Source organism: Mya arenaria, chromosome 17, assembly GCF_026914265.1.
Source record: "Mya arenaria isolate MELC-2E11 chromosome 17, ASM2691426v1".
NCBI classification, from domain to species: Eukaryota; Metazoa; Mollusca; class Bivalvia; order Myida; family Myidae; genus Mya; species Mya arenaria.
Window position 1 is genome coordinate 8370271 of NC_069138.1, and position 23059 is coordinate 8393329.

The 23059-nt window shown below is 34.5% G+C and overlaps 2 protein-coding genes across 6 annotated transcripts in view; one reads left to right on the plus strand and one right to left on the minus strand.

Annotated features, from left to right (window-relative positions):
- Positions 1–20093, minus strand: LOC128223863 (kelch-like protein 24). Of its 4 annotated transcripts, none has more exons than XM_052933300.1 (10): positions 20061–20093; positions 13213–13291; positions 12479–12655; positions 10557–10673; positions 8123–8233; positions 6011–6415; positions 5076–5199; positions 4124–4240; positions 2941–3066; positions 1–1683 (listed from the first exon to the last, which is right to left on the minus strand). In XM_052933300.1, the coding sequence occupies exons 2-10, from the start codon at positions 13267–13269 to the stop codon at positions 1148–1150; spliced, it is 1770 nt and encodes a 589-aa protein (XP_052789260.1). In that variant the 5' UTR covers positions 13270–13291; positions 20061–20093; the 3' UTR covers positions 1–1147. The 4 variants fall into 4 exon arrangements, with proteins under 4 accessions (XP_052789260.1, XP_052789259.1, XP_052789258.1 ...); XM_052933299.1 differs by lacking the exon at positions 20061–20093 and adding an exon at positions 14110–14180; XM_052933298.1 differs by lacking the exon at positions 20061–20093 and adding an exon at positions 14000–14155.
- Positions 14220–23059, plus strand: part of LOC128223864 (endonuclease V-like) — a 20281-nt gene continuing 11441 nt past the window's right edge. Inside the window, exons 1-5 of one of the 2 annotated variants that reach the window (XM_052933301.1) lie at positions 14220–14492; positions 15562–15666; positions 17794–17879; positions 18661–18767; positions 21305–21479. In XM_052933301.1, coding sequence (XP_052789261.1) covers positions 14470–14492; positions 15562–15666; positions 17794–17879; positions 18661–18767; positions 21305–21479 — 496 coding nt within the window. In that variant the 5' untranslated portion in view covers positions 14220–14469. The remainder of the gene's footprint in view (positions 14493–15561; positions 15667–17793; positions 17880–18660; positions 18768–21304; positions 21480–23059) is intronic. The other variant, XM_052933302.1, reaches the window with a different exon arrangement.

A 23059-nucleotide genomic window follows, 5' to 3' on the forward strand; every position in this document is an offset into this window, starting at 1 on the left:
CAAGATACAAGAATCTTTATTTAGAGTCGGCTTTACGATAACAATATAAGCTATTTTCCGACATGAATAACAAATATACAAAACATAAACAAAACATAACATTAATTTTATGAACTTGTGACCTGGAAATAAAGCTCCAACATCATAAAAATATTTATTTTAAGTAAAAACTAAATCTCCCATTCTAAACTCTTTTTTTCACAGAAAATCATGGAATGTTTCAAACTTATATATGATTAAAGTGACATGCTCAAGTTTTGTAAAATGTCCCCTTTTATGACGAAAAGTGTGGCAAATCATAAGGATTGTTAAAAGTAAGATATTGATGGCTGGAACCCTTCAACAAATGTTGATATATGCTCAAATATTGTCTTTAAAGTTTGTAAAACTTATCAACAAAAGGCTTAAAAGGTTAAATTGTGTGTTTCTATTTTTTTCTTGATTGTATTGACATGAGTTGCTTCCCACTAATATCAGGTTTTTTATGTAAATTGTATATTTTGCGCAATTTCACTATTAAAGAGTAAAATAATTATAATATTAGTGTTTTCAGATACATTACAGTGAAAAATAAATTTGGTCCAAAAACATTAGCAAGTCCCTTTAAGACTTTTTAAGAATCAACGTATGATTTACATTGAAAAACCTCATTTTTGCAGTAATTTAAGTGACACTCTTATTCAAAATCAATACATACTTTTTAACAGGTTATTACTTACTAAATAATGCATTTATGGAAAATATTAATTACTGATAACAAGATTGTAACTGTGTATTTAATAGCAAAAAGCGCTAAAAATATTAAATGATTGGTGAATGCTAAAAGATTTACTGTGGTTTACTATAGTCTTATAAATTAGAAATACCGTGTTTTATGCCCATTTCTTTCAAATTAAGCTTGGTATCCTTCATAAAAACAATTGTTTTCGACATTTATTCATCCTTTTTGGAATATTAAAACAGTATTATTAATTTTGGTAAATCTTATTTGGGAGTAAAGGTGCATCTTTAAGAAAAGAATTTTTCCAGCAAAATGTTTTTAAGTAATAACAAAAATAATGATTTGGACTAAAGTTCAGAAATATAATAAATAATATAAGGAACCAACAAAAAATAGCACTTATAAGCAACACTCAGCATAAAATGTTTACTGAAAGTATGTATGATAAAGGAATCGATTATCCACATAAAGTCTATGACAGGCATGAACAGGCCTTGGACAATTGGTCCCCTGCATTTCAAGTGGAACCGATTTCGAATTCTTCACATTCACTCTAACGATGTCACCGAGATAACCTTTACATTTTTCATTCTCCGTTACAACTACCAGCTGTCCTTCCGAATGGGTTATCGCTAAAATTTTACTGTCAACCGGTAATTCTATCCCCGCGTCAGTGAATCCGAATTCGGATGTCAATTTTAACACAAGACTGGAGTCGTCCTCGTCAATAGAAGTGATGAAAACCTCATCGCCCATTGTTGTTGTGATAATCCTCTTACAGAGATAAGGCAAAGTCGATATTACACTAGAATCCTTCGTTCTTGTGTGAAAACACTGCACATAATTCATCGGTTTATTGTCTTTGCCGATTCCTCCAAATAAGAGAATCTGTTCTCCGCATACTGTCGATGTGGTGGAGTAAACAGGATGATTCAGTTCACCAACAGTCCGCCACCTCTGACCTTCGAAAATAATTAATTTCAGCTCTTAATTACGAATCTCATTGTATGTTTTCTTACTAATCATGGTTACATTTAGTTAATAATGATTTCTTTTACATCGATTATGAAGACAGCTGACAGCTTATAAGTCACTCTCGAGTCTGTTTCCTGGGCAGGAACCAGTACTGTGTCCATTTGAGAGGCCATGAGAAAGTACCCCTGGTGGGGATCGAACCCACAACTTCTTGGGCGGACACCTATACCACTAGTCCACTCTCACTTTCCCTTTTATTTCAGAGAGCTACTAGAGAAATCCTACAAGCATAAATTCGTACCACTACAAAGTTGCGCGAGATTAGATTGAAGTGGCTCAAAAAGGACTGGCACCAGAAAGGTCCAGTACCAGCAATGCCAGGTCCAGGAAGTGTGCATTACCAAAAAGGCCTGGTACCAGATAAGCCCAGTACAGAAAATGCTCAGTCAAGGAAGTGTGCATTACCAAAAAGGCCTGGTACCAGATAAGCCAAGTACAGAAAATGCTCAGTCGAGGAAGTGTGCATTACCAAAAAGGCCTGGTACCAGATAAGCCAAGTACAGAAAATGCTCAGTCGAGGAAGTGTGCATTACCAAAAAGGCCTGGTACCAGATAAGCCCAGTACAGAAAATGCTCAGTCAAGGAAGTGTGCATTACCAAAAAGGCCTGGTACCAGATAAGCCCAGTACAGAAAATGCTCAGTCGAGGAAGTGTGCATTACCAAAAAGGCCTGGTACCAGATAAGCCCAGTACAGAAAATGCTCAGTCAAGGAAGTGTGCATTACCAAAAAGGCCTGGTACCAGATAAGCCCAGTACAGAAAATGCTCAGTCAAGGAAGTGTGCATTACCAAAAAGGCCTGGTACCAGATAAGCCCAGTACAGAAAATGCTCAGTCGAGGAAGTGTGCATTACCAAAAAGGCCTGGTACCAGATAAGCCCAGTACAGAAAATGCTCAGTCAAGGAAGTGTGCATTACCAAAAAGGCCAGGTACCAGATAAGCCCAGTACAGAAAATGCTCAGTCAAGGAAGTGTGCATTACCAAAAAGGCCTGGTACCAGATAAGCCCAGTACAGAAAATGCTCAGTCAAGGAAGTGTGCATTACCAAAAAGGCCAGGTACCAGAAAATTTACCCAGTACCAATACCAGGTCCACAAAGTGAGAGCTACAAGTAGATGAGGTAAATAGTATAGCCCTCCTTATTCTTCCAACAGTCAAGCTAAAAAGGGCAAATATCTAAATACCTAGGATATTGTATTCCTCTATCGATCCATTAACTTGCTGAAATTTTGGATGCCGACCCCCAATACAATACAGGGAGCTGCTAACAGCATTCATGGTGTGCTGGACTCGCACCTTCTTCAACTGACCTAAAAAATAAATTAAGAGAGAGAATGGCTGGGAGCATAAATCCATAAACACCGGGGGTCAAGGCCAAGCCTCATTTAGGATCCTGGGGGCCATTATTTCATTTTAAAAAGATTTGAACAAGTTGTTAAAGAATTGAAACTAGTTGGACCAAAGTTAATATTTTAACTGTTTTTACATTTATAATAAGTTCTAAATAGTATACAATTTAGAAATCAGCAATAATTTCTAGTGTCGTCATTGAATGTTCAATCTCGTTCACCAGAGTGAAGATGCTATGCGTACCACAGTTAGATTTATCATGATCGAACCTTTGATGAATTAGAATGTGAATATTCAGCTTGGTGCGAAAATGGAACGGTTATCTATTTTTAACTCATGTTTTACACTATCCCAGGGTTTTATGGAAATATGTAAAAAAAAATGCAGAATAGCTTCATGGCCATAAGTTCCCCAGTTAAAAAGCACCAAAATATCGCTAATTTTTTTTTATCTGTACCTAAACCATATGTTTAATTTTTGTTTTGATCATTAAAATCAAATGAGTTAAACATGATAATGCATCAAAAGTAAGAGGAATTTTGGCATTACCCTTTGTTGTGGCTTTGTGCCCATTTAACACACAAATAATACCTGTACTTTTAGCTGTTTTTCAATCCTTTATGTATTCCCTCTTAAATGACCTGTCAAGTACATTCTCTATTTAATAAAAGTGCATTTGAAAACACAATTTAAACCCTTTGATACTGAAATTGAAGAAAAAGAAAAAAAACTAATGTGCAAACCTACCTAAGTACAGTCAAAGAAAAACTAGAAAACTGACAACAAAACCTCACGCCCACATGGACTCGTACACAAACATGAGTTTTAACATTACACAAACATGAGTTTTAACATTTCTAATGATTTCAAAAATTGTCATCAACCTACATGTATACTGTGCACATGAACACAAAAAAAAATGTAATTTTAGTTGTTTTTCAATCGTTTATGTATTCCCTATTAATGACCTGTCAAGTACGTCATCTATGTGTTAGAAAACACTAGAGCTATATATACCTGTACTCGTGACCCATTCATTCCGTTGGCTCTCGAACTTCAGAAGAGACTTCGGATTGCTGGTCCCCCCAGAGAGGAAAATGTCGTAGCCATATGAGCAGATAGCAAAATTCATTCCTTAAATATACATATAGACATGAAAAGAATTGATAGTCACCATCACCGGCTGCTAGTAAACATAAAAAAGAATTGATAGTGAATTAAATTAATCTCCAGGCCCCAATTTCTCGAAACTTCTTAAGTCTCTTATAACAGGATTAAGCTAAACCCATTATTTTTGTCTTTCAATATTTTGCGTTTTGTATACTCCTTTAACTGGTTTAATACTTACGATATGAATTTTCGTTACTATTATCACAAGTAATCATTTTTCATTTATACAAATTCACTATAAATATGTATTTTGGCTAATTGAAATAAGCAACTTAAGCCTGTTAAGCTTAAGAAGTTTCGAGAAATTGGGGCCAGAAGTGACTTCGGACTGTCGGTCACTCCAGAGAGGAAAATGTTGTAACCGTACGAGCAGATCACAAAATTCATTCCTTAAATATACATGTAGACATTAGAAAGAATTGATAGTGATTTGAAATATAATGAAGAGGAAGTGGCCTAGTGGTAAAGCTGCTGCCTCCCACCCAAGACAATGTTGGTTCGATCCCCACCACCAGAACTTTCTAATGTCCGCTCAAAATGGACATAGGTACTGGTTTTTATCCAGTAAACACTTAATAAAGTCAGAATTATTGGCCGTGCTATACCAGTGTGTATTGTCTCTGCCAACATATGTACCAAGTTTCACTGGAATATCTTGAAAGGTTTATAAGTTATGTCCAAGGTTAAAATATTTGTACAATGGTGACAACAACAAGAACATAACCTACAGGGTGCAGGCTACAATGTAATATTGTACCTTGATTAATTTCTGTGAAAAAAAAACATTCACTAAAATTACCTGGAGAATCTGCCAATGGGATGGGGGCAAGCGTAAACCATCTTCGCTGATGGTAGCTGAACGCCCAAAGGCACCATCCTCCCTGGTAAAATGAGCCTCGATCATCGCTGTTCTCCGTTATCACCTGTGAAATACACCTATGGACATTAAAGTGTGAACCATTGCATACATATAGCTGAATGCCCACAGACACCAGACACCCTGTTAATTCAGCCTAAAACATCACTGTTCTTCATTATCAACTCTTGATTAAACCCATGGACACTAGTGTGTGAACCATTGAATAAATATAGCTGACTTCCCAGAGAGACTAGCCGACCTTGTCCAATGAACCTCGATCATGACTGTACTCTGTTATCTACTGTTAAATACACACATGGACATAAAAGTGTGAAACATTTAATAATATAGCTGACTGCCCAGAGACACTAGCCGACCTTGTCCAATGAACCTCAATCATGGCTGTACTCTGTTATCTACTGTTAAATACACACATGGACATAAAAGTGTGAAACATTGAATAAGTATAGCTGATTGCCTAAAGACACCAACTGCCCTTTCAAATCGAGCCTCATTCATCACTGTTTTCCATTCTCACCTGTGAAATATACACATGTTCATTAAAGTGTGAACGAATGAATTGATTAACTTTACATCATACGCTGGTTGCTTAGTGCATAGAGACAACAGCAGCCCTTTGGAGTCATTAACTGATAACAACTCCTTGTAAAAAATACACTAGCACCCATAAAATTGTGGACCACTTCAGTTCAATACATATGAATGTTGAACAAACAGTCAAACAAAAAATAAAACTGTTTTAAATCACCCATTTTCATAGATAAATTGATTGAAGCATTCATTAAGTCCGATTAATCCCAAGTCTTAACAGACTAGCTTCAAATTAAGAATACAATGGAAAAGGTAATACATACCAAAAGCACTTCTTCTAATTCATCGTCAGCCCGATATTTCATCCGTGGGCTGCTATAATCCAACATCCGCGCAGGCAACATGTGGAAATGCTTCACTTCCTCGATTAATCGTCTACATTGAGGATCGTCTATGAAGTACTGCACTCTCGATAAATGATACACCAAGTACTCCCGTGAAATATGCGGCAAACGAACATGGCATAGGAGTTTAAATGCATATTTACTTCTTTGATCAAGATCGAAATCAATCCATTTACAAACCGCTTCACACACATGTTCCTCGTCTAAAGTTACAAGTCGATCTTCCCGGATAATCGAGATGATTTCATTCAGGGTTAGATTGTCATAATCATATGTTTTCCATAAGTTGGTGAATCCATCTAGCATGGATGGCCAGGCCTTTAGCTGTTTGGACAATATTTAAACATAATTTAGCATTTTTTAAAACTTATGACAGAGTGGCACAGTTATATTTACCTCAATAAGCCACGGCGTGTTAATAATAAAATACAGTCGAACCCCGTTAGCTCGACCTCCAAGGGACCGGCGAAAATACCTTGAGCCTCAGAAAATTCAAGCCAAACAGAAGAATTAACCTTCAGTATAAAGAAATCGGTCCTTCACATCTAGTTCAAGCCAACGAGGAATTCAAACTAAGCGAGTATGAGCCAATGAGGTCGGACTGTATTAATTGAAATCATCATGATGGTTATGTTTTCAGCTGTATACATATCTTCAAGTTTGGACAAATGTATAGACAGACAATGATATACATTTCAATATAGCTATCTTGAGTTGCTTCAATATTATCTCCCTTTTATAAATAGTATAAATATCTTGAAGTTAAGACAGTTGTAGCAGGCCAGGTGATTTTTTTATTACAGTTATCTACCTTATGTTGCTTCAATATTATCTCCTTTAAATTAATTGTAAACATATCTTGATGTTTAGATAGTTAAAGAGGCGTGCAAGGCAATACCTCTCTAAACAGTTACCTCCCTTAGGTTTACAAAGATACATTCAAATTTTGACATTTGAAGGGGCACACCAGACCATTATACTGCAAACAAATGGTTCCCTTGAATCATTCAAATATAACCTCCCTTTGATAAAATGTATGCATTCTGACAACGTTGAACAGCTGAAGAGGTGAGCAGGCATTCCAGGTGGTAGATCTCTAGGCAAATATTTCCCTTGAATTGTTCTCCCTTTAATCAAATGATTACATACCTCAATGCTTGGATAGTTATGGAAACAGGCAAGGCAAAACATCTCTATGCAGTTACCTCCCATGAATTTTCTCTCCCTTTTATTACCTGATTACATACTTTAAGATTTAGACAGTTATAGAAACCGGCCAGGCAATACATTTCTACAAAATTATCTCCCCTGAGTAGTTCTAGAATTACTTCCCTTTGACATCAACTGATTACATATCTTGAGGTTTCGCCAGTTGTAGAGGCAAGCCAAACAATACATCTCAATTCAGTTATCTCCCTTGAGTTGTTCTAATATTACCTCCCTTTGACCAATTGAGTACATACCTTGAGATTTGGAGATTTGAAGTGGCAAGTCAGGAAATACAACTAAATGCAGTTATCTCCCTTAAATAGATCTTATATTACCTCTCTATGATTACCTATACAGATATGTTCAAAATTTAACAGTTGTAAAGGCAAGGCAAGCCATACATCTCTATGCAGTAATCTCCCTTGAATTGTTCTAATATAACCTCCCTTTGATCAATTGATTACATACCATGAGATTTAGAGAGTTGAAGTGGCAAGTAAGGAAATACATCTCTATGCAGTTATCTCCCTTAAGTAGATCTTATATTACCTCCCTTTGATCCATTTAGTACATACCTTGAGGTTCGGACAGTTGAAGATGTGTAGTAAGCCAGGTAATACATCTCTATGCAGTTATCTCCCTTGAGTTGTTCTAATATTACCTCCCTTTGACCAATTGATTACATACCTTGAGATTTGTAGAGTTGAAGTGGCAAGTCAGGAAATATAACTCTATACAGTTATCTCTGTTAAGTAGATCTTATATAACGTCCCTTTGACATCTACTGAGTATTTTCCTTGATTAAATATTTACAAAGCATACCTCCAAATTTGGACAGTTGTAGAGGCAAGCCAAGCGATACATCTCTATGCAGTTATCTCCCTTCAGTTGTTCCAATAAAAGCTCCTCGCAGTGATCCCGTAAAATATCAATCTGAAGTGGGTTTAACATTTTGTTAATTGAAAAGGGGTTTGTTTGGGTTCAAAATTGACATATATGCATTTTAATAGTAAACATGAGTATGTACCAAGTTTCATTGAATACCTAAAACTGGACAGTGGACTCAGAGTTGACATATGCTCATTTGCGGGCTAAGCCCAAAACGGTTGTAACTGACATTTTGAAAATAGCTCAGGAGAGCAATAAAAACTGATTTTTTTTTCTCAGTTTCTATCATTTATACTTTGTTTTAGTATATTTCTAATTTAGTGAACTTTTCATGAATAAATCGCAATAACAACTTGCAATCAATTTCAAAAAGAGTTATTTGTTAAATAGTCAGTATATAACCCTTTTGCACAAAAAATGAGGACTTTTTCTAAATTTATTTTTGTTCAAACATTCATTTACAAGAGTTTTGGATTGAAGATATTTCAAAATGCATTTTTGCGCAGAAAAAGGGCTGTAACAAAAACTTATTTCTAATTTCTTTGATAGCTGGAAGACATTTAAGTTTTAAACACCATTTTTGACTTGCAATTTAAATTATACTTTAATACAAAATTCAGCTCAGATTATTAAGATTATGATTTTTTTTAACTTATAATTTCATTTTGGACAATTGAGTTGAGTAGAAAACTTCTTACATTCTATGTAAAAAAAAATCATAACACTTTACACAAACAGGGGTTTTGGGAAATTTTAGGTTTATATTACATTTTATTATATTTAAAAAACAGTCTTAAATAAATAATTCATTAAATTAAACAACAATAACAATATATACTTCAATTATCTTGAAAATAAAACATTAAATTAATCATCAGCTTTTAATTTCAAACTGTTAATAATTAATCAAATTTAAATTCTGTAACTTCAAACTTATATTTATCAAACAGCATTTTGTGAATACACAGCGAAGATAAAATAAAGTTAAAATGATATTAAGCATGAAACATTATTACAGTGGTCAGAATTAACACAAGCCCGCAAGCCATGCACCAGTAAAATGTCTTCCGGGCTTGCTCAAATTTTGAATTCTATATAGCAGGGTTTGTTCAAATAATTAATGCCAAGCAAAGGTATAAGAATTCGGGTTTGTTCATCAAACCCCAATTTCTCGAAACTTCTTAAGTCCCTTTTAACAGGATTAAGCTAATCCCATTATTTTTGGTTTTCAATAAATGGCGTAATATTAACTTCATTAAGAGTTTTTATACACTAGAAATTATCTTTATAATAATCACATTTACCAAAATTCAATTTAAGTATGTTTTTTGGCTAAATGAAATAAGCTACTTAAGCCTGTTAAGCTTAAGATGTTTCGAGAAATTGGGGCCTTATTTCTATGACTGTTATTACAATTCACCTCAGCATGCTATCATCAGCTTTTTTAATGACCATCAGTATACTAAGTTGACAAAATTTACAATAACTTGATATTAAAATGATTGATGTTTTTCCTCTTTCCTCTCCTTATTTGTGTTCGGTTAATTTCTGCCAATTTCCTCCTTTGAGTTTATTTGTAAAGTGTTCAGTTGTTATCGTTAACAATATGGCCGAAAGCAACAACAACATTAAATAACTTCAAACAATCACATAACATAAGCATAGTTAAGGATCACGAGTGATTGAACAAGAATTAAACAATTGTCAAAAAAATGATTGTATTATCAATAATCGGTCACTTGAGTGGAACCGATAATACTTTATTCCAGTTCTCCAATACTCAGCGCAATTTCCTACTACTTAGCTCTTGAATATTAGAAAACTTACCATCTGCTCTAAACAAATCATGTAAATATATAGAACACAGCCTGCATTTATAAATACTTTCTCTATTCAGGAAAAACATGTAAAAAATATAACAATATTGCTGGTTAACAATTTGTTCTAGATATTATGCCCATACATATTCTGACCAAATTTGGTGATGATTGGACAAAGGCTTCTAAAGTTATTAATAGGAAAATACCAATTTTAGGAAATTTCTATAATTAAATGGTGATAAATCTCGAGTGACTTGAGCAATATGGCTGATTTTTTATCTTGCACAAGATATTATGCTCATACTCATTCTGACTAAATATAGTGAGGATTTGACCAATGCTTATAAAGATATTGAATGTACAAAATACTGGACGCTGCCTGTACAGCACAAGTGAAACTATAATACGTCCTGTTCAATAAACAGGCATATAAATAATCACCCATTTTAGACTGACCTTCACATACTAAATCAACCTTGGTCATGGGAGGTGAGAGAAGAAATATTTGATGAGACATTGTCTAGTCTAAATAAACCATTTCACAATACCTGAAAGTGTGCAGCCATTAGAAGCATATCTGGAACATCGTCTATCGTCATGGAAACCTTTCCAGTATATAAAAATCCCACCAGTTTCTCAAATGGAATTTCTAAATCATCCATGTCCTAGAAAAAAAAATGCAGAAAATGATGCAAAAAAAACAAAACTTTTCAATATAATATAATAATGATAATAATATAGTTTCAATAGTTTTACTAACGCTTTCAGCAAAATAGAAAATTTTCTGTCATATTTTTTTCCAAGATCTATTAAAGTGACTAGACAGCAGATGGTTAAAAAATCGGCAAATATAGTCTGTCCTCAAAACAAGACTTTCTATGAATTGTCAATACAAGCCAGTATGAGGCTGTATGAGGCTGTATTACATCAGTTTACATGATTTAAAGAATATTTTGTTGCTGCTTTCAGCTTAGATAACCCATTTAAAAATAGCCCATGTGAAAGTCACATGATTAGTAAAGATACATGATATACTGACACAATTTTTAAACTAACTGGGATTTATGTAGAAGATAAACCCGAATTTTGAATTGGAAAAATATGCAAAAACTGCAAAAGATATAACTGTTTGAAAGGCCTAGTTTAAGAAATGTTTGCATGGTGGTCCCCTGCTGTGCATCTCCTGCTAATTGCACTGGTGTCACAGTAGCGGCCAATTTCCTGTGTATTCGTTTATTGGCTCAGGGCCATTTAATGTCCATTTCTATAATAAAACTTCAAAAACTGCACAACAGGATACTCAGATCAGAGATCTGATAAGTGACAAGGTAAGTAGATTAAGATCAATAAACAGAAGTTGTGTACTGTACACATTTTTTTTTAGATGGAGGGGGGGGGGTCACTTAAAGAAGGCTTAAACTAGGCCTTTTAAGTGATGTGATACACAGCAGTTAGTAATTCAATGCGTTGTTTGGCAACAATATCAATTTGATGTATGAAATGTTTTCAACAATTTTCTTTTTCCTTGCACTTCTATCGATACATCTGGTGTCTAGTCCCTTTAACAAAGGGGCTCTAATTTGAATTTTTGATGATGTTTTATTATTTTTATTCACATTTCACACAAAATTATTGTTTTTTAATGTAGGACTCCATAAAACATGACGGTGTCCATTCAACAATTTGAAAAACATTACGAAATGCTCCAATTTTAAGATAATTATGCCTTATTACAATCTCAGAAGATTTTGAATATAAATCTAAATATTTAACTAAATAATGCATTTATGGAAAATATTGATTACTGATAACAATATTGTAACCGTGTATTTTATAGCTGAAAACGCAACATTATTAAATGATTGGTGAATGCTAAAAGATTTACTCTGTTCTACTATAGTTTCATAAGGTAGAAATACCGTGTTTTATACTCATTTCTTTCAAATTAAACTCGGTATCCTTCATAAGAACCATTGTTTTCGACATTCATTCATCCTTTTTGAGATATCAAAACAATATTATTAATTGTGGTAAATCTTATCTGGGAGTAAGAGTGCATCTTTAAGTTAGGAGTCGTTAGCAGTAGCAAAAAGAGAACCAGGTTTTGTCAGTTTTCCTATATATATATATCTGCTATAGTTTATAACCATTCAGCCTTTTTTTTATTTAAATCAGATGAAGTGGTAGATATCAACAGTGGCTGGATCAGTTAGTGGGTAGTTTACACAATATAATGTAAACCACTAAAACACTTTAAGATTGTTAGCATTGTTCTTCAATAAACAAAATAAATTGTTATGCAACCTTGTCGCATCTAACCAATTATTTTTGTAAGTATATACTAACAAACTTTAACTGTTATCTAGTTTACTTCCCCAATTATGAGAAAATGACTATAAGTATTGTTCACATATTAAATAGTACACAAAATCAGTTATGAAATTTAGTTTAAAAAAAAAAAACTGAATACCTTTAGCCGTATGGTTCCCTGCTTCGTGGCGGCCTCTTTCATTCCTCCGGTAAACATTACACGGAAATATGGAGACAAAGAAGCCAGCACAGACTTGTGACACTTAAACACCCGATGGTTAACAATTATGTCAACATCCGACAGTTCTTCATCGCCCAGCAACGACTCCATTCCAGACTGGTGAAGAAAGAAGAGCAATGAATTATTATATGCATATATAAAAGTGTTGTTTTTTTCTATGTTGCACTCTCACAGATTGAATGTTTTGACAATTTTTGTTTGTCTTGGAATGAGTAAGTTTTTGCATAAAAGTGCAGAAACAGTGATATAAGACTACTGACAAAGATGAAATCGCAGTTATTTTTATATATAAGTTCGAAAATTAATGTTTCATAGCTAAAAACTTGGCTTAAAATAAATGCTTTAAAACAAATGAAGTTTTTCGCAAATTTTCTAAACAATTGAGATCGGTTCTATTGTGAGTTATCTTTAGAAGACTGAATTGAAGGCATTGATACCAAAATAAGCTGATTCTGAGACAAATACTAAAAAGAAATGTCAAAACTGTCAATCTGTGAGAGTGCAGCTTTAATAAAAATAAATGACAATGGCAAATACATGTACAGGTACACAATAAAAAAATATAACTTGCTGCTGAAATGCAATATTGAGAAATTGAATTGCCATTTCTATTTTAACAAAAGCCTATACTAATTGAAATTTATGAGAAATACCTTCATCAGTTCAAAATGTTTTCTTTGCAGGCTTTCCATTCTATCTGCAATAGTCATGTGTTCTACATCTTGTTGGAAGCTGTAAGTAAAACAACATCTCAACACTCTACAACGCAGTCATACAAAATATTATTTCACCGATATGTAATAAACATGATGCCGAACCATCTTGATATAGATAACCATAACAGGATAACTGTGTTAAATTAATGGAGACAATCATATTGGTTGTACAGTAAGTGCAGTGGTTAGTGCACTCGCTTCTAAGGTAGGCGACACAGGTTCAATACCCTGCCTGGGTGCATGTGAGTTTGGTTAATGGTCACCAATCCAGACAAGTGGGTGTTCTCCAGGGACGTCTAGTTTCCTGACTACACAAGACCAAACTTTCACGCAACTTCAAAATCTTTGTAAATCAATCTAGGCTCGCAGCTAGGTTAGATTCCCTGCCCCACCATTTAAAGAAATATTAATCGATTCCCGGGAGAGACGTTAATTTGGGGTACTGTGTGACGGTGCAATACACTGGTGTACGTTAAACAACCAGGAAAGCTCTAACCAGAGTCACATTCTGTCTGTGCACTGTACTAAAAAAAAAATCAAGAAATATGACTCACAATCTCCTCAGAGTCAGAGTACTCGCCGAATGGGCCTTGCCCGAGTGGCAGTATAAAGAACACACACACCCCATATACATGAAAATATAACAATCAAAATGAGACCATCTGATTATCACTAGTAGCATAGTAAATTTGCAACAGACAACATTTATTGGACATGTTGGTACCTGATCACATGGAAAAGTTCAACTCTGTCCGAAAAAATGCAGAAACCTATTTGATTTAGGACAAATTCATTTGACCATATACTCTTAAATGCAAATAAATAAAGACTTGCTCATTGACTTAGAATGACGGATGATCTGTTTCGGTAAATGCAGGCAACTTTACCAAACCCGGAAGTAAAATCGTATGTAAACAAAGCGTCCAAAGGATCAAGATCAAGTATGTACATGAATGTTGTGATGCAAGCTGAATGAAATCGTCTTAAAATGTTTCATTCCAATCTTTTTATCAATTAACATTTTATAATTTCACAACCAACTGATCATAAAGCTAGCATGTATGATTAATAGCTATTGGTGATATAAAGTTAACGCTGAAATTTTGCGTTAACTTGTAATATTTTTATATTTCTACCAAAATTCGTCTGTATCACACAGACGATTATTAGAATTATTTGGAGTGGAACTAAGGGATGTGTCTTTTCAGAAGATTGAGGTAAGTAACTTTTAATTAGTTATTTATAAAAAGGTAAAAAAAGGTAAACAATATATTCTCTTAACAATCATATAGATGTTAAATAATTATGTATGACAAAGTGTCAGTGAAGTATGCGGCTAGACTGGTAGTCCAAATAATTGTATTGCTCAGGGTCCTAGAGTCCTTCCTTTAGAAATTAGAAGAATCGCATCTTGAACTCCTGTCTTCCATGATTTTAATCTAGGTATACAGCCAGTAACCTAAAATAAATGGAAAGTATTTCAGATAATAATAATGTAATGTGCGAGACCAACAAGGCCAACAGATCCCTTCAGAGAAAAGCATGCTTGACCATGAAGGGGTCCACTGGTCTTTATAAAAAGTAAATTCTCAATCCACACAGAGCCCGAGTTTTGCTAATTTGCATATTACCAACCAAGTAAACATACATACTATTGTAATGTGCGAGCCAATGAAACAAACATCAACAGATCCCTTCAGGGAAAAGCTTGCTCGACCCTGAAGGGGTCCACTGGTCTTATTACCAACCAAGTTTTCATCCGGTATGAACGTACTTCCGTTTTATACGGAATATTATTATGAACACACCTCTGCCGCTGTAGACCTCTGCCACCTACAGGGGACCGTTACACTTCAACCATCAGGAAAGCAGAGCTTTAAAGATTGTTGAAGATCCAACTTACTATGCCTCACAGGACAGCTGAGCTTTCTAGCAAGTGCATAGAAGTGGAGACTATGAATGCACATCTGCCGCATACAGCGGACCGTTACACTATAAACATACTTCTGTCTATAAGGGAATGTTATATTTACTATGAATGCACATCCGCCAGCGGCCATACAGCGGACCGTCAATGAGTTAGTATGTCAAATGACTTGTCCAAATAATTGTACGTTTAGTACTTTTTTTACAATTTTGATATTCAAATCCCGTATAACATGTCTTTTATTTTAGACTAGTCTAACGACCAGTGAGATACTTAACTTAGGAAAATGACTTAAGTTAGGAAATGACTTGCGATGTTTAATGAAAATGACTTAAGTTATCTTTTTTATTTTCTTTCAGCGAGCTGTTTTATCGATATGTCCTTGATCCGCTAGGATTCTATGTGCCACGTCTCAGCCGAGCAGAAAAACTCCTTCCAGAAGAGATTAGGCTCAAATGGGAAAGGTAAATTTTATACCATCGACTGGATACCAGTGTTTCATTTTTACTGAAAATGGCTCCGAATATTGGGACGTGCACAATCCATTAAATCACAAAAAGTATACTCTGTATACACAAAAATGGACTCAAACTTAACTAAACCATTTTTTTTATTCTCAATTCTTTACATTTAAGTCAATTAGTACAGTAACGTTTAAATGCATTCCTTATCTCTTAAAATTCTGTACCTTAAAGTCAGGGTTGCCAGCGGACTTGAAAAGTCAGGGAAATTGGGTATTTTTTCAAGGTCAGGGAAATGTCAGGGAATTTTGAAATTTGGTCAGTGAAAAATGAAAATCCTGAAAAGTCAGGGAAAAGTCAGGGAAAAATTATTTCAAAGGTCGAAAAATATACGCATTGAAGGTCTTTCTTGGCTATGGCAGTCTTTAGGCATTTAATATTTGACTTTATCACTCTCACAGTTAAGCATTAAATTCAAATAACAGTAAACTGTGATATTAAGAAGCATTATATGTTAACTTAGTGATTATAATACCCATTATTTACCTTAGAACATCATTCAGCCTAAAGACTGAAAGGCTTTGCAACCCTTGCCTCCAGAGCTGACTAATACGTAATTTCTGTTGTATTGTAGGAATATAACACCAGAAAAGAGAATTTACCTGACATTATATTCTAATCTATAGATTATTATCCTTGTTTCAGGTGTTGCGGTTTCTTTATATCATCTAATAAAGGGATTTGATGGCAGATAATATAATTAAATTACTCTGTTTCAGGCTCTTCCTTGTTAGCATGACAAATTAACAAATATGAGTTCAAAACAGACATCTTTCAATAATAACTGGCTTACGGACACAGAGTTTAAGTGTTGGGTAGAACTAGAAGGGCTTTTAATTACTAACAAAATCTAGTCAGTATACATGTATACCAAACTACCATATTGGCATATAACCTGCTTTGCTTTTTGCTTTGACACTAAGAAATTGTACAAGAGGATTTGTCTTGCAAACATGATGGAAACTGGTTAAATTATGCAATGCTATGTTTTTCACACTAACTTTTTTTCACACTTACTTACCATACTCATTCAAAGTCTTTAATTTTATAGTGATTATTTCATGATATGCCAAAATGAGCCCTATGTTCTTGTTTTCATGCTAATGTTTCACATGTTTCACTGACCAACAGTCACACTGTGTTTGAATAGAAATAGTTAAGAATAGTAGAACACTATGTTTGAATCATTACTTTGATGTACAATGTAAATGTTTTATATTTTGGAAAATAAATACAAGATTACATGCAAAAAGATAATGGGAGGATTGGACGGCTATAGGGGAGGTCAGGAGGCCGTTTATGTGTTTGACGATTTTGGTCAGTGAAAAACATGAATTGGTCAGTGAAAAGTCAGGGAAAAGTCAGGGAATTTTATTTCACCAAAGTGCTGGCAACCCTGTTAAAGTGCCTTTGCTTTGTTTCCATGTTTGAAGTATAACTATCATAAATTCACAATTTTAGGCAGTTTTTCTGTATTTTCATAAGAGCCCTGGCCCCCATTCATAGAAAGGTTGAAAAAAACACTGGATAATCATAGATTCAACACTTTTCAAGTACCTTTTTTTTTAAACAACTTCTATAATGGACGCCATGATTGTAACCTTCACAAGGCACCTGTAACCCGGAATAACTCATTTCAAATAATGTGTCTACCATGAAATAACACCATTATATTATTTTTTATAGATCTTATATTATACTCATGAATGACATTATATTATTTTTTTTATATAACTAGTTTAATAACCAATCCCAAAGCTTGAAGATATTACTTTTTTTTCCAAATGGGAAGATAAATTTCAAATTTTCATTTTTTTTTTCATTTAATTTTTTCATTTTTTTTCAAAAATCAATAAAAAAAATAATTATTAAGAACCACCAAACTGTTTTTCGTATATATGGACAAGTTTGTGTATTCTGAAAGAAACAATTTCTTTTCTGAGAGAATACCATTTAATCATATATTTTCGAATAAATAAATATCAATTGCCCCTTACAAATAAAATATGTTTGCTTTGGGTTATCTGACTGTTCATGTTAAAATAAAGACAAGAACAAAATATCTTTCAGAGAACAAGAGGCGCTGAAGGAGAGGCTAGTTCTGGAGGACACAGAAGATCTCAAAGTGATGGCCACACTTGGACCAGAAGACACAGGTATGGAATCACAGTGCTATGTTCTTAAACATTTTGTTGGTGCACAGATTCACTTGTACAATGTCATGTTAACCTGAGCTAGTGCTGTATTTTTCAGGAATTGGCATTTTCATCGGTTTATGATCAAACAAAGATCTCCCTTTAAGAAATTCAGATTCAACAATGTAAATTGTTGTTGCCTGAGTATTGATATCTTCATAGAGAAAAATGTTTAGTCAAGTTGTTATTTCAGAATTCAGAGTCATAGAAAATATTTCCATTACATGTGTATTGTAAAATGACTTCCATATTTTTTAAAACTCCATTTTTTCAGTATATTTTTAAATTGTCAAGTTTTCCTCGCATGTTTATCAAAGGAAGCAATATCACAGGTTTAGTGCAATGCAGTGGTAGCTCAATTTAGAAATTGAAGATGTTAAAACAGTATTTTGCTTAGCCTTCGATGTGTCCTTCTTGTTTTTTCCCAATTTCCGTTCAGAGCCAACCAGGCAGCCATATTTTACCTGCATGGATATTTTATTTAATAAGGTGGATGCATTGTCGCCAAACCCATTACTGAATTCCTTTCACACTACATTAGTGTGTGTGTGGGGGGGGGGGATCCGGGGTATATGACAATGAAAAGGATGATTTGAATGCATGTGTTGCCATTTTTCTTCTGATCAAGCGGTCCGTAACGTTGCTTGTCTGGATATTTATTTCAGCAATGGTGACTGTGTGAACGCGTGTGCTGCCCTTTGAATTCCATTTTGAAAAAAAATCAGATGATATCAATTTTCAGATCTGATCAAGCAGTTCTACATTGCCGGTGTCGATATTTCGTTTATCAAGGGTGACGATGTGAACGCATGTGCTGCCCTGGTAATTCTTTCCTATCCACAGCTTGAGGTGATTATTATATCGTTTATGATATAGTATGAGGGATGTTAAAAAAATATGCCAGAGCTACAGATATTTTAAACATATTTATTTTACAATGGTTGTGAAAGAAGTTATTACAACATTATATTTATCACTCTTGGCACGATTTTACGGGAGAGTGTGGTCTTGTGTTGTGAGAGAAACTGGAGTACCCGGAGAAAACCCACTTGTCCGGCTTGGTGACCACAAACCAAACTCACATGTGCCCAAGCAGGGAATCGAACCTGGGTCGCCTAGGTGAAAAGCCATGGCCTAACCACTGCACTAACCGGACAACCTAATAACTTTTTACTTAAAGTGTAATGTACTCCCTTATGTAATTTTTGTACAGTGTAAAATACACCTTGGTTTCACTCATTTAAGTGTAATGGTGATCGTTAACAACTGCTGGCTGATTGAAGTGCAAACATACTAATTTGTATTTTTTAATAATTTGTGCATGTACCAGTATATGTATTTTACATACTCAATAAGCTAGATCCTAAACGCAGAACTTAAATTATTAAAAACGCGGGACAGTGCTTACTTCCCTTTGCATAATAAAAAATACAACGCTCCTGAAGAGAAACCACTGCTTAAGAGTTTAAATAATTCTACACCGTTTTAGCAGCCATTTTTGATTTGGTCAAATCTGTTGTTCCCGAAACAGCCTTAAATTGGTCATAGAAAGAGCATGCCCTTATAACAGTTTGTATTGGTACCCATACAAACATTGTTTGAATTAATTATTGTAATTGGCACATTTTAAAGCATATTTATAATTACAACCTTCAATTGTAGCTCTGTATGTATAAAGTATATCTTTTTATCACCCATCTTATGTATGCAGTTTCAAGATAATTTAACAGTTATATTTATAGAACTTTTAAAATGACTTAGCAAAAATGATTTATCACAGGTTTAAAACATTTTCTGAAACAACACACTATTTTATGAATCTTTAAAAAGTCCTCTCATTTCCCAAAATGGAATTGCATTTTAAGAACATATAAATATATTCAAACCTCGATTTAAAAAAAATATATAAATGCTTTCTTTAAAATGGGTATGACACATTTCATTACAAGAAAATAACAATATTTATTCTTACCTTGGTATTTATCCTGTAGTTGAATTGGAAGAATCAGTTATAAAAATTGTGATATTTTGTATAGTATTAATTTTGTAGATTTTTATTTTATTTCTAAGACCAGTCCATTTACTTTCTGTCTATACAATAATGTAAAATTAATTAAGTATTTTATTGAAAATTCTGCTCACAAGTTTACAAGAAGTATTTATTGTGAAAATTATTGAAAGATAAAGTTCAGGAAATGTCATGTTTCCTTATATACATGTCTATCACTCTTCGCTAATGAAACAACTTGAACTTGTTATGAAAATGTGTTGACTGGTTATAAAATGGTCAATATCAAACTAGAGTTATGACATCATAAAATATCTTAATCATGTTTTTCTCTCAAACTCCATGTGAATTGACTTCTAATAGATGATATTGTTCCGCCAGGAATGATTATCTATGATAAATGTCATAATTCACCGTCAACAACCGTAAATTGCCTACTGATGACCTCATATGATGAAGCAAATTAGTTAAAATACAATTCAAGAACATTGATAAATGCTATATAAACATGTACATGCCATAGCCAATCCCCCCACCCCCCTCCAACCCCTCACGGAATTTTGATCCCCCACCGCCTCCAACCCCTCACAAAATTTTGACCGCCCACCCCCTCCAACCAATCACGCAATTTTGATCCCCCACCCCTCCAACCCCTCGCTGAATTTTGACCCCCCACCTCCTCCCACCCATTGAGGAATTTTGATCCCCCACACCCTCCAACCCCTCACGAAATTTTGACCGCCCACCCCCTCCAACCAATCACGCAATTTTGATCCCCCACCCCTCCAACCCCGCGCTGAATTTTGACCCCCCACCTCCTCCCACCCATTGAGGAATTTTGATCCCCCACCTCCTCCAACCCATTGAGGAATTTTGATCCCCCACGCCCTCCAACCCCTCACATAATTTTGATACCCCACCCCTTCAACCCCTCGCTTTATTTTGACCCCCCACCCCCTCCAACCCATTGAGGAATTTTGATCCCCCACACCCTCCAACCCATTGAGGTATTTTGATCCCCCACCCCCTCCAACCCATTGAGGTATTTTGATCCCCCACCCCCTCCAACCCATTGAGGTATTTTGATCCCCCACCCTTGCCCCAAAGCAATCTTTATGATATTAATATGTTATATGAAGATCCCCTTGTTGAGGGCGAAATGCCTTGGTTTTCTGTTCTCTGAGAAACCTTCCCAGAAATATGGCAGGTATGAGATATTGATGAATCTAATTATAGGTATGTGATTTGCTCACAGACTTGTAGATTTCCACTGATCCATTTGCTTAAGAGACCAAAAATAGAAATGAAAAAAGATAATAATAATAAAAAACAAAAAATGTAAAAAGTATTTTCTTTCTTTTTTTATCCATAACTTCAGGTTGCCTACAATGATTGCCAGATGGTAAAACTAACTGCTCCATACATTCCTGGCTTTCTTGGATTCCGGGAAGTTCCCATGATTCAGAAACTGTTTGATCAGCTGAAAAGAGAACGTCCAGATCTAGTTCCACATTGTGTAATGGTGGATGGAAACGGGATACTGCATCCCAAAGGTTATGTTGATGAGAACCTTAGTTTTTGAGTAAAACATTAATTTAATTATTTTCTTGTTTTTAAAGCTGCACTCTCACAGATTTACTGTTTTTACAACTTTTTTTTTTGTCTTGGAATGAGCAAATTTTTGCGTAAATATCTGCAAACCAGTGATAAAAGACTGCTGACAAAAGATCAGATTGCAGATTTTCATATTTCAGTTCGAAAACTATTGTTATATGGCTTAAATACTTACTAACGGTTTAAGAAAAATGCATAAAACATTTTCAAATCAAACAGAAAAATCTGTGACTAATTTTTTGTCAGCAGACTTTTATTAATCGTTTACCCATTCATTTTCCAATAATTTGGCTCGTTTAAAGACAAAAAATAAAAAAGTTCAATCTGTGAGAATGCAGCTTTAAAGCTAGTCTATTTTTCACACAAGAAAAGTTGACATAAGCTTGGCAGACCCTTGTTGACTTTGGCATTGTTGATCTAGTTTTGAGGTTGTTTGTTTTCCAAAGAAAAAAGTCGAGATATTTTCTTGGCCTTAAATTGTTAAGCTCGGCCATAGTTATTTACGCTGTTAAAGAAATTGAAATGAAACTTGGCTCAAATGTTGCAAGGGACAATGTGTACAAATTTAATATTTTTATTTTATTTGTTGATCTGAAACTAACAGATAAGCATTGGCATTTGCTCCATGGTGCTCTTGTTAATATTATACTATATTTACACCTCAACTTCCATTCGTTAAATGAACTGCCTTTCGGCAATTGTGTTCATCAATCGATGAACGCAACATCTTCGGATATGTTCGGATTGTAATTCATTGCATAACAATATACATGAAAGCTATTGATCTTGTTATTGGTTGTATTGTGTCTGCAGGTCCCGTAAAATATAGATCAACATTTTTAAAAGTGTTAGTTTATTATATTTTAAATATATTGGTACCAGAAGTGTTTCAATTTTACGTTTTAAAGTGATTTCAAGTGGTTGATCTTTTCCCGCGTTATTGTGACGTCATTTGAAAAAAATGTTTCCGGTTATAGTCGGGTCGTTCTATTTACAGAATGGGTAAGAACGGATTACTGAAAGGTTTTCTTAAATGAAATAAAGGAAAAAAAATTAACAATTCTTGAATGAAATAATGAACTAGTGGTGTAAATATAAGGAACAAATTCTTCGGACTCCACACACATTGACCAACCCAATTGCGTTCATACCCCGATAATGACATCAACCCCGCAATTCATTCCTTAAATATCCTGAAAATATAGGCAAAATACCTTACTATAAAAGGTACACAATTTAGAAATTAACTTGTAAAGGGAGAGATTATGCGTTTAAAGGGTACACTAAAGATTGATGCCTGCAGCCAACAATTTTTATCTTTTATTTAATGCATTACGCAAATCATATCAGGGATGTGATTTGTCCGCGGATTCGCGGAATTCCGCGGATCACATGGCCCCAGGGCCCCCCCCCCCCCCCCCATTTTAAAAAGTTACTAGAGTGCTTTTGGTTGTTAGAGTTGATATTCCAGTTTTCTTCAAATTTTAAGTCAGAAGAACCTTCAAACTAGCTTCTAAAA

Bases quoted from the DNA above. Each gene is read 5' to 3' on its own strand.
- LOC128223863 (XM_052933297.1), bottom strand. From the start codon at position 13,957: ATGCTACTAGTGATAATCAGATGGTCTCATTTTGATTGTTATATTTTC. The intron at 6,416-8,122 runs GTATGCTTTGTA...TTGTCCAAACAG, and splicing joins ACAACTGTCCAAATTTGGAG to CTAAAGGCCTGGCCATCCAT. The intron at 5,200-6,010 runs GTATGTATTACC...TGTATTTCACAG, and splicing joins AATTAGAAGAAGTGCTTTTG to GTGATAACGGAGAACAGCGA.